This window comes from Squalius cephalus (assembly GCF_949319135.1).
Source record: "Squalius cephalus genome assembly, chromosome: 8".
Taxonomy (NCBI): Eukaryota; Metazoa; Chordata; class Actinopteri; order Cypriniformes; family Leuciscidae; genus Squalius; species Squalius cephalus.
The window spans coordinates 14,089,149-14,101,626 of record NC_137129.1 but is presented as its reverse complement, the minus strand read 5'-3'; the positions used below and the strand labels follow the sequence as shown (position 1 = coordinate 14,101,626).

Sequence of the window (12,478 nt, the reverse complement as noted above, 5' to 3'; positions counted from 1 at the left end):
AGCAAAGCTAAAAATTTTACCTGGAATGATAATTTGTGATACCAGATTTTATTGCAGGTTTTCTGGGATCCCCAGCTGAAGGCATCAAGACATCAGATGTTGGCCTGGACAGATGTACCTACAGTTCACCACACTGATTTGCATGGATGGCTGATTACTATACCATGTTCTGTGAGAGTATTATTATAGCAAAACTGAGCATCTGTGACAGTGGAATTTGTAGTTGTAAAGAATAGACACACATCAGTAAAGTCACAAAGAAAACTTTTTTTAAAATTGTTTTTATAATATTATTTTTTTATTTTTTTTTATTGCCAACTTTACTGAACTCTTAAGCACTCACTAACTTTCTTTCTTTCTTGACTGACTTTCTTTATATTTGAGTCCAAGTTCAAACATTGAACCGCTCCATTGTTAACGTAGGCTACGGAGCTGTCTGAAACACAACCAGTGGGACGTTAAATAGGATGTTTGTCCGAGTTCACAACAGGTTTTGAGAGGGAACGCAAATATCTTTGTGAGGGAACGCAAAGTTTCTCATGGGAACGCAAAAGTGTTGAAAAAAAAAAAAAAATTCTCCCATCCCCAATTTTTCCACCACCGTGTCCCTTTAGGTGCTTCGTACGATCACGAGGAAACAAGAAAAAATAAAATAATGAATGGCCTCTTAGGCTTCCGTACCTTTGGAGCGGCTTCCATACCTCTCTAGAGCGGCTGCATGGGCATTTATTCACCACATGACAGCGATCACATGCGTTTCATTTTTATTCTAAAACCTTCAGTTCCACTAATGCTCACAAATCCTTTTTTTTTTTTTTTTTTATAACAGTAAAACCTCTTTTCATATAGCCTAGTCGCGATGTTATATTGCAGTGGTTCTCAACTCCAGTCCTCGGGACCCGCTGCTCTGCACATTTTGTATGTTTCCCTTATTTAACACACCTGAATCAGATCATCAGCTCGTTAAGAGAGACTCCATGAACTGAACTGAGTGTGTCAGATAAGAGAGACATACAAAATGTGTTCATTGAGAGTATAGGCTAATGCTTAACTTTATTCTTGTACGAACAGACACGTACCAGACAGCAACATAGTGTCGCCCAGATCCAACCCACATCTGGTACGAATGGAATCCACATGTACCAGATGTGGCCCGCAACTGGGCCGACACTATGTTGTTGTCTGGTACGTGTCTGTTTGTACAAGAATAAAGTTAATAAGTAATGACAAGGCTTTCAGTCTAGTAATTGACTAACGCTTTGTGAACAGCAGGTTTTGACTGAATCATTACATTAATCTGTTCAAATGAACGATTCGTTGGTTAAACGGACTATTTACTCACACATGAAAAATGTAATCAGTATGAGTTTGGAGTAATCACGTGGAGTTTAGAAAAACAATTTATTTTAACTGATATAATATGACCAAATGCTGAACTATTCTTTAAGTGATTTCTTGTGTCTTGGTTCAGATCTACATGTAATATAATGTAATGTAATGTAAATCACAGAAAGAAATACACCTTTTCCCCATTGTTTTCATTGTATTCAAAATGCTTGCATTCTTTATCAGCCTTGTATTCTTTTCCTATAAAATACAGCTTTGTCATCCAATTTTATGATTGTAGGTTTGGCTCAAAATTGGTTCAATATCAATATCCTTCTAACAAATAAATGTGCATGCATGCACATTTTTTGTAAATCCCACTACAATTTCACAACACATTAACAGATGAAAGCAAACTCTCATAATTTATGTGGAATACTCTACAAAGCTGTTCAACTGACCAAAAACAACAACTGATCAGTGAAATGTAGTCACTTTATGCTATAGGCTACATTTGCAAATTTATTACAAACAGACAATCATTAGTCACATTTATCATCATGTAACAATTAGCATAACAACTGTCCATGGACATATTAGTATAAAAGTAAATGGTCCATGAAAAACAATATTTGTTGTGGCGACTGTTTGGCTGAGTGCGGCACTGAATGCTACATAACCCAGAGTCAATTAACACTGGTTATATGAATTAATTAAATATTAATCGTCAACATGTGCCAGACATCGAACTTTAGACCTTAATAAGATATATCAGTGATAAATAGCAATAGTGAAAATAGTGCAAAAAGATCTCAAGCACTGGAAGAAAAGACAAAGGGCAAAATAATTATAAAGCTGTAAAAATATGTACAAGTTCGAATAAAAATCATATAAACGTTTGAACTAATGTTCTGACATTTTCCAAGCATGCTTTCCCAATTATAAGAAACGGTGTCAGACTTCCTGGAGAGGCACTTCAGAAAAAAATAAGTTATTTAAAACCAAAGCTTCTGTTGTTTATAAAACTAGCTGCCATTAGACTGCCTACTAAAATAACACTTGGCTTTGATCAGGATTCATTTTAATAAATTGCAGATAGAGTGACTGTGAAATGTTTGTGTTAGCAATCCCAGCAGGTGTTTGCACCTCAAAGCAGGCAGCACTGCTGATGTTGGAGAACCCTGGTCTTGGTCGGTACTTCATAAAGTCAATACGATAATCTCTCCGTTACTGCTCAGACTGAGGTTTAAAGTAATCGTCTGTTCTAAATACACTGGGAAGCTCTTGGTGTCTTTGTGATTGCCTTCTTGGGCTTGCAGGTTTCTGAAGACAAAAAAAGAAGAGGCAGTAAACAATTGGTGCCAGTTCTATACCAACTACTATGGCAAGCATGTACATACACATGTAAAGAGCTCACATTTAAAAAACCTGGCACGGCCATTGTGCGAAAGATCTTTTTGAAGGCGCCTGGTAGGGTTCCAACTTCACCTTCAACTTGAGTTACTTGTTCTTCCATTGCATTGACATTGGCTCCAACCATTTTGACAAAGCCCTGAGAATTAGAAGCTACACTTGAAGCAACAAAAGAAAACGTCAATCCATCACCATGGTTCAGGCATTGTTTAAAGTTAGTACCTCCAATTTGTCAATTTTTCTGTAAATCTCTCTCATCTCTTCCGATTTTCTTTGTATCTGTGGTAGGTTCTCATTGACCACCTGTGAGGTGTCATTTCGAATCTATAAAAAAAAAAAAAAGTTATCAAAGTCTAGCATGCTTTTTCATTTAAAGTATTTGCAGATTGGTCAGTTAAACACCTTTGGCAACAGTGCAGGGGTTTAAGGGTGCCACAACAGAGTCTGTTGAAAATTTGAGGGAAGATGTCAATTGTGTGAGCTTAGTTTGTCCATTAGATCGAAAGATCTGAAAAAGCCCATACATTTACCCGCCCCTCGAAGAAATCAGGACAGAAGTGGTTGAAAGTGGACAAAAGAGACGTATTAAAATACCAGGTGTAAACGGGTATGCGTCTCCCTCGTTTACTTGAGATCATCAGATCGATTAAAACACATTAATACCAGGTGTAAACAGGGACTTAAAGGCCCCCTGAAATCAATTTTAATGTTTTAGCTTTTAGTATGAATATGTTAGCCTTAAGGTTATGAATAAGCTGGTGTGTTCCAAAACAAAGACAAAATTCGCATTTAGGAGAATTAAGCATTCAAAACTGAGTCTCTCACTTCCGCTAAAATGATCACGGATTTTTATGACATCACCACAGACTTTAGCTTCTTATCACATCTTCTGTCCAATCAAATGCGCTCTAGAATCTAAAGCATCCCGCCCCCTATGCTATAAATACCACCTGGTCAAAGAGACCGTTGACACGTCACAGAGCAATATGGGTTGGAGATGTGCGTTCGGTTGCTCAAACACTCAAGTTTTATTCCATTTTTCAACTGTACGTTGGTTAAGAATGAAATGGCTAGAATTTATTCACACCTCTACTATTAAATCCAACGTATCATCAGCACTCGAATTCGCTTTCATGGTGCTGTCGAGTACGACTTGCAGTCTGTGAGGTAACCTAAACGCTATTGGCTATTTGAAAAGGGGTAGGAACCATTCAATATGTCCCACCTTAGCTTCCTTTTTCAGTGGAAATTACATCAATACATCATATAAGTTATGTCATTTTTTTTCTTTAGGTTTATCTACTGATATTTTACTAGTGGACAGTGGATACTTCATACAAAGCTCAGTATTTTCTAGGTAACATTTTAATAATTTGCTTTAGGTTTAGTACAGTAACAATACACAAGCAGATTTACTACAATTTAATAAAATATCATGTTTTTTCCCCCCACACAATTAATGGGTCTTTATACATAAAAATATATAGAAGCCATACAGTATTTTAGGGAGGGGGTCTTGATTATTAAACTCAGTCTTTATTGGGTTATAACAGTTTTTTTAGTATTTAGAATTTATTTATCATTTGAATTAGCTTTTATATTTTGTTAATTTAGCTAAAAGGTGTTTAATTTTTATTAGTTTTTTATTGTTCTTGTAAGCTTTAATTTATTTGTTATATTTCAGTTTAGTTTAAATTATTTTAATAGCAACTTCACAAATGGGGGAAAAAGACATTGATCTTACCATATCAAGCATACCAACAAACTCATCAACTCTTGTAAGCATTTCTTCCAGGCTTTTCTCCAAGCACAGGACCTGCACAGCAAATATGTGATAAACGTCAAGAAAACAAAACACATGATAGACTGTACATACTCAGTGTGCATGTGATGTACATGTTACAATGATAAAACAGTTGCTTCACTGCCTTGTAAATAAATAACAGAGGACCATTAAGAATTTAAAAAGCAGTCTGGTGTTAGGAACATAATTCAGTCAGCAGCACAGAGAACAAGTCAGTCTTTATTTAACCCATATCATGCTTGACAAATTAGGCTTGATAACTACACTGTGTTCCAACAGGACGAGTGTACAGATGCATTGAAGAGACTCCGAGGGGGAAGATATTATTTGAAAAGCGTTTTTTGTTCATTCAGTGAAACATTCTTCAAAATATCTTTTGTGTTCCACAGAAGAAAGTCATAGAGGTTTGGAATGACAAAAGTGAGTAAATGACTAACGTGAACTATCCCTTTAATCCATTATATGGGAGCAATTAAAGTTTGAAAAGTAATATTAAGCTAATGAATGACATTTTCATGTGCACACACATTAAATTAAATCCTGAGTTGACAGAGAAAGTTGATCATCTATATTCTACTGATTGAGACTGAATGAATTTGTTGGGTTCTGGCAAACTAAAACTAATCCTGAATTTGTTCAGCTTGTGATACATTCAGGACTTGGGGCCCTTCTCCTCTAAAAATTTCTGGTCATCCACAAGGCAAACCTTAAGGGAAAGTTCACCCAAAAATTTAAGTTTGCGTAACGTGCTGCATAACACACGAGAATGAACCTCAATGGTTTTTTCACATCAAGCGAACATGTTGGAGCTTCCGTTTACCTGATCGGATGTGTGCGTTGATGAATGTTTATATGTGAATAAAATCCAAAATTCAATCGGTTTATCATATAAAGCAATTGTGTCTACAGAAAGTTTGGACTAAACTGCTCAAATCATATGTATTAGTTTATAATCTCTTTATGAACTTTTTGAAGCGTCAAACAAAGTGGTAGTTGCATAGCTATCAATGGAGGAACAGAAAGCTCTCAGATTTCATAAAAAAAAAAAAAAAAAATTGTGTTCTGAAGACGAAAGTCTTACGGGTTTGGAGTGACATGAGGGTGAGTAATTAATGACTGAGTTTTTATTTTTGGGTGAACAAACCCTTTAAATGAGCAGCAGTGTTCTTTGAAAGCAATGGTTTCCCTCAAACTATCTGTAGACACATTCTTGTTCAGTATTTTATGATGGTGGACTCATGAATGCTAGAGTGGTGTGCAGATGACATGCTCCCCGAAGAGTTCTTTACAACCCCCTTCCACACAGAGTAACAGTGGTTTTGAATTTCAGTTCACATTGTTCTCTATCCAATTGCAGAAATAGTTTTATAATCTTATCCAGCCTGGTTAAACTTTTTTGACAGAGGCATGGCCAAACCCAGGTTCATGTTCTTCATTAGGCAGGGGCTGCTAAAACTCACATGATTTTAATCACATGAAACAACTGACTTATGACCTCTTTATATGAACTGATCCTAAAGGTTCCCATACTTTCTCAAACAAAGATGATTTTAAAAAATAAAAGATGTGATATTTGTTTAACTGTGTTTTCTTTTTCTAGATAGAGGACTCCGATCACAACTGTACTTCCATCATAATCACCTTATTACAAATAGCATTGTAAAGTGTTGTTATGCAGGGAAACAATCTGATATTATACTCATGGGAGTAACCACATACTGCAAGCCAACATGAGTCACATACTATGGTTTATCTAAAGCAACTTGCCATTCATTCGAAATGGCATTCAGATATTCAACAATTTATCAGTTTATGTAGTGTTACAAACAGTGAAACACTATCAATTCAGTGTATGTGTTTGTGCATTAGTTGTGGAGAGTTCTCTTACGAGAGGTCTCTCGTACTGCGTAATATCTTACGCTAGGGGAAAATCTCTTTTCCGCGAGATATTGAAGCCAAAAAATTATCCTTAATTTTGTAATAATTCAAAACGCGTTGCGGCAGCATGCAGACATAGGCGAGACAGCTCGCACGTCCATTGGCTGCCCTGCGGCCCATGGTGACTCTGAGGACTCGCCTGGCATCTTTCGCCGAGACTGCACCTCCGCCCTTTGCGGTGCCGCGCCGTAAAAGCGCTGTGCTCAGCGGGTCCCGGAACCTCCTCCAACCAGCAAAAGCTCGCCGGTTCGCCCGCCAGCTTCACCTGCTTCGCCCGCCAGCTTCACCTGCTTCGCCCGAGTCTCTCACTGTCGGACAGCGGCCGCAGTCTGCCGCCGCTTCTGTCATGGATGACGATGAAAAAGCCGCGTCTATGTGGATGGATGTTTCCTGCTACAGGGCTAGCTTTCTTTACGTTACAAGAAAGCTACCCCGCCCCGTTCGCGTGCGTTACTCACCGGCGAAAGGAGGAAAGAGTGTTTTAGTCCCGCCGAGGCCGGACCAACCTCCATTTCTCACACATTTCTCAGTCCCCTCCTAAGTTCAGGCGACTGGAAATATCAATATTGCAGTAAACGAGCCTGTTGTAATACATGCATGCCTGCAAACGAACGCCGTCACAAGACATGATGACGCTCTCTGGATGGATGTTTTCCTTCAACGGGGCTAGCTTTCTTTACGTTACAAGAAAGCTACCCCGCCCCTCGCGTGCGTCACTCACCGGCGAAAGAAGGAAAGAGAGTGTTTTAGTCCCGCCGAGGCCGGACCAACCTCCATTTCTCACACATTTCTCAGTCCCCTCCTAAGTTCAGGCGACTGGAAATATCAATATTGCAGTAAACGAGCCTGTTATAATACGTGCACGCCTGCAATCAAATGCCGTCACAAGACATGATGACGCTATCTGGCTATCCGCTACCATTCTCTATGGCGCTCTCGCTCTGCTGGCCGCCACCCCCCTCCGCGTGAGCCCCGGCCTAAGATTGAGATAAAGCCCGAGGCCTCAAAGTCTTCCTAGCCCGCCTAGGAAAATGACGGTGTTCAAGTCCCGCTGTGGCCAGACTTCCACCAAAACTTCTCGCTCGTTCAGTTCCAGAAAATGCGACTGTTCCAGTGTATTTTGCAGACAACAAGCCGGTACCACAGCCCGTTTGCCTGCACACAAACGCCGTTTTTACGATGGCCCAGATAAATCTCATAAAGAGTGTATTTTCTGGTATTCCGGCCACGGCCGATGGTGTTATGAGTGTAGTAAAATGCCCACGCCCAGTGCTCATTCCTACACACAAGCACAGCCCGCCACATTCCAGGGCTCGCACACATAAAATCGACTCATGTCGATTGTGCATTAAATGTAGTGCATGTGCCCACGACCCAGTGCCCACAAACACTGCACACTGCATGTCTCACGGTTTCTGTAAAAACGAAACCAACGCACACACAGTCGGCTCAAGCCGACGGTTTTCTCAGTGTAGTAAATGTGCCCGCTGTCCCGCGCCCACATTCACTCACAGACATGACAAGCCCCACGGGTTCCCCCCCCCGGCCGATGGTGCTATGAGTGTAGTAAAAATGCCCACAGTCAAGTGCTCATCCCTACACACAAGCACAGCCCGCCACACTCCAGGGCTCGCACACATAAAATCGGCTCATGTCATTTGTGCATTAAATGTAGTGAATGTGCCCACGACCCAGTGCCCACAAACACTACATACTACATGTCTCATGGTTTCTGTAAAAACGAAACCAACGCACATACAGTCAGCTCATGCAGACGGTGTTTTCAGTGTAGTAAATGTGCCCGCTGTCCCGTGCCCACATTCACTCACAGACATGACAAGCCCCACGGGGTTCGGCTGGTTCTAGCTCGAGCTCATAGAACACAGGACCATATTACTCGAACATCTCGAGAATCTGGGTCTCAAAGTCAATTGGGGCGAAGAGTTCACTGTCTCCCAGTCAGAGAATATCTTTTCTGGGCACAGAACTGGACTCGCTGTCTATGACAGCACAGCTATCGCCGCAGCGCAGACTGGATATTCAGCGCATGACGAAAACCTTCCGCTGCGGCACTATAGTCCCGCTCAGAAAGTTTCAGAGGATGCTGGGTCTCATGGCCTCAGCATCATCAGTACTCCAGTTGGGTCTGCTTCGCATGCGCCCACTGCAGTTCTGGCTAAAAGCGCAAGTACCGCGTCGAGCGTGGACCTCCGGGTCGATCAGAAATGCGTCTCAGCTCTAAAACCTTGGAAAGCGACCGACTGGTACCGGTCAGGTGTAAACCTGGGGACTTCCTTGAGTGTGAAGGTGGTGTCTACGGAAGCCTCCACCTCAGGATGGGGAGCGCTGCTCGAGGGCAGACCGTTCTTCGGCCAGTGGTCAGAACGGGAAAGGCTCCTGCACATAAACTGCCTGGAAATGATGGCAGTCGACAATGCGCTGAGGCGCTTTTGTCCACAGATAAAAGGACACCACGTCTTGGTCCGTTCGGACAACATGTCAGTGGTGACCTATATAAATCGCCAAGGAGGTATCAGGTCCCGAAACCTTTACAGGCTGACGGAGCGCCTCTTGGTCTGGGCTCAGCACAATCTGCGCTCGCTGAGAGCAGCGCACGTGCCAGGCCACCTGAACGTAGGGCCAGACAGACTGTCCAGGAACAATGTTCCAGCAGGGGAATGGTCCCTACACCCGCAGACAGTCCAACTGCTCCAGTCCAACCTCCTCTCTCAAGCCAAGGGCTCGATCTGGCATCCTCGCCCAGAGCTCTGGTCCCTACATGTGTGGGCCATCAACGGGTACCCGCTAACCTCCCGGTGGGAGTGTTAAACACGATCATACAGGCTAGGGCCCCGTCTACCAGACGAATCTATTCCTCGAAATGGTCTGTGTTCTCTAGCTGGTGCACAGCTCGTGGCATATCACCCCCAGACTGTGGGGTGACGGAGGTTCTCTCTTTCCTGCAAGAGCTACTGGATAAGGGCAGAACCCCATCCACGCTCAAGGTCTATGTGGCGGCCATATCAGCCAGTCACTTGGAAGGAACGATCTGGTCATCCGCTTCCTTAGAGGAGCTAAGAGGTTAAAACCTCCCAGACCTCCCTCAGTCCCCATGTGGGACCTTTCTACGGTTCTGGAAGCCATGAACGGTGCCCCATTCGAGCCAATCCAATCGATAGATATCAAACACCTGTCACTCAAGACGGTGTTCCTTCTGGCTCTTGCTTCGGTAAAGCGTATAGGGGACCTGCAAGCGCTCTCAGTGAGCGCGACGTGTATGGAATTTGGGTCTAATGACTCGAAAGTCATACTCAAACCAAGGCACGGGTACATTTCTAAATCCCTCAACACACCATTTAGGGCACAGGTGATTTCCCTGTCAGCCCTGCCGGTCTCTGAGGAAAAGGACGCGAGCTTCCTTTGCCCGGTCAGGGCTTTAAGGGCTTATGTGTCTCGCTCGTCTGTTTTCAGACAGACGGAGCAGCTCTTTGTCTCGTTCAGCGGACGTTCTAAGGGACTAGCCGCGTCGGAACAGCCTATCCAGATGGATAGTTGATGCTATAGCGCTGGCTTACACTTCTAAGGGCCTACAGTGCCTGTTAGGTGTCAGAGCGCACTCCACAAGAGGCATGGCCTCGTCGTGGGCTTGGTCTAGCGGGATTGCCTTGCAAGATATCTGTACAGCGGCAGGCTGGGCCTCCCCGTCTACATTTATAAGGTTTTATAACCTAGAAGTTCCCGCCTTGCAGGCTAAGCTGTTTTCGGTCTAATATAAGACCCTTATTATTCATCAGTTCAGGCCGAGTTTTCGCTCTGACTGTGTGGAACACCTGATATAATTGGCTCCTAATAGGACGCTACTTATTACGGAAATGATGCTGTTCTAGCCCCTCTTTCCCGGACTCTCTGCGAGTCCCTGGTGATCATGCACTATATGAGCCCCAGGCACCTGCCCTTGGGACTTTGGTGTTGGATCTCAGCACGCACGGCGTTTTGCATTGTGTTCCCCTAGCGTAAGATTTTACGCAGTACGAGAGACCTCTCGTAAGAGAACGTACTCGGTTACTAACGTAACCTCGGTTCTCTCTAGAAGAGGGAAAAAGTACTGCGTATCTTGCCGTGCATGCATCACGCTCTGGTTCGCTTCGGCGATGAAAAACCAGATTCGATCAGCCTATTGAGCTATATTTATAAGCCTAAGCCACACCTGTTTCGGCGGGACGTGACGTAGTGGGCGCGAAGCGCCCTCATTGGATCTGACGCCATGAGGGGCCTCTCTCAATAGGCTGCTGCAGTTACCGCAGGGCAGCCAATGGGCGCGCGAGCTGTCTCGCCTATGTCTGCATGCTGCCGCAACGCGTTTTGCATTATTACAAAATTAAGGATAATTTTTTGGCTTCAATATCTCGCGGAAAAGAGATTTTCCCCTAGCGTAAGATATTACGCAGTACTCGTTCCCTCTTCTAGAGAGAACCGAGGTTACGTTAGTAACCGAGTACGTTTTCAGTGACACTTTCTGCAGGTTATATCGCTATACCAGTAGGTGGAGACACTGGGTCTCATTCACTAATAATTGCGCAGATTATTTGTTTTTGTACACAAAACTTCTCATGAAAAATAAATAAAAATCACCAAATGAGCCTAATTCACACATGCTTACACACATCATGCACAAACTATTGTTTACGTACGATTAGTAAGACCCGTGCTACATAAACCGTATAGTAGGTACTACTTTTGAAACATGTTTCTTCAATATAGTATGCATGTTGAAATTGCTTCCGGGGGCACCGCAATCCAACTGAAAGGGCACAACTGCTATGCATGCAATTAAGACATACTACAAAATCCATGTTGTCACTGTCATCTGACCTACTGTGTCAGTTGCACTACTTCACTTCTCCGTGGCCGGACGGGATAACAAAGTGTCCACTGTCCAATGGATGCGAACTTCAGAATCTCAAAAAGTAGTAGGCTAGATCATCCAGGCATTTTTCACCAACTGTTTTATGAATATTATGAATTCGGACATGCTACTCCGCTAGCATACGTTTTTTCACCTATATAGTATAGAAGTAGGCATAATCGGACGCAGGACTGGTGTGTTTATGAGTGAGTAGGCTAATTGAATCCTTCATTCCGATTCATTCAGGAATGAAACATCACTACTGGGTGTTACTCAGAAGTTGATTATGCTGTGGCTTCTTTTAGAACGATTTTCCTTGGTGGATAAAAAATATAGACAGGGAACTGGCAATACTGTTTTGAAAATACAAGCTGATATCAATAATCATTCCTTGTTTAAATATGTTGGATCAAGATCATATACACACTGCTGCAGTATGGCCGAATCAGAGCAGTACAAATATTCAGAAGAACAACATGTTTGCTTATATGTGATATAGGCTAATAATAATGAATAGGAAGAAGAAGATTATGATGATATACTGACATTTTTTTCTATCCTGCTTTTATTGTGTGTATTCAAGTTTATGCATTATCATGTTAAACAGGCATGCCAAAGAAGGACTTTGCATTATGTGTCCTTACCTCTTCCTCCGCGTTGGCTCTGATATAAGAGGAGTATGTGATGGCCGTGTGTCTCATTAGTTCGTCGTCTTGTGTCTGCTCCGGCTCGCTCTGGTCCTGGGTTTCTCCGGCTGCTGAGATCGGGCTCTGGGCCACTGCAGCGCCGAAGCTCGGGCTCTGAGACACGGTACCGCTGCTCAGGGCCTCACTTACCATAGACAAGCTGCTGGCGCTTTGGGACACGATGCCGCTGTCTCTGCTCACCTCTGCGCTGGACTCCTCCAGGGGTGACAGCACCGCTGCTGCCCTGTCAAAGCGATGCTCCATATTTCGCTATCCACTACACTGCTCTTGTTTATGTGGAAGTGAACGCAGACTAGCATGTGCGCATGCGCATGTTTAATAGCCAATCAGAGAACGGGTTGGCCACATGTTGGTCATGTGATATATAAGGGTCAAAGCCATAGA

The 12,478-nt window shown here is 43.0% G+C and overlaps 1 protein-coding gene across 1 annotated transcript; it reads right to left on the bottom strand.

Moving 5' to 3' along the window:
• Positions 1–2,104: 2,104 nt before the first annotated feature.
• On the bottom strand, positions 2,105–12,406 carry bloc1s4 (biogenesis of lysosomal organelles complex-1, subunit 4, cappuccino). The gene is made up of 5 exons (XM_079878561.1): positions 12,032–12,406; positions 4,484–4,555; positions 2,962–3,063; positions 2,744–2,878; positions 2,105–2,649 (listed from the first exon to the last, which is right to left on the bottom strand). The coding sequence occupies exons 1-5, from the start codon at positions 12,335–12,337 to the stop codon at positions 2,554–2,556; spliced, it is 711 nt and encodes a 236-aa protein (XP_079734687.1). The 5' UTR covers positions 12,338–12,406; the 3' UTR covers positions 2,105–2,553.
• Positions 12,407–12,478: the final 72 nt, after the last annotated feature.

What these genes read in the sequence shown, in the direction of transcription:
- bloc1s4 (XM_079878561.1), bottom strand. Translation starts at nt 12,337, where the DNA reads ATGGAGCATCGCTTTGACAGGGCAGCAGCGGTGCTGTCACCCCTGGAG. An exon ending in TTGTTGGTATGCTTGATATG is followed by an intron (nt 3,064 to 4,483) that starts GTAAGATCAATG and finishes TTTTTTTTATAG; the next exon opens with ATTCGAAATGACACCTCACA. An exon ending in GAAAAATTGACAAATTGGAG is followed by an intron (nt 2,879 to 2,961) that starts GTACTAACTTTA and finishes TCTAATTCTCAG; the next exon opens with GGCTTTGTCAAAATGGTTGG.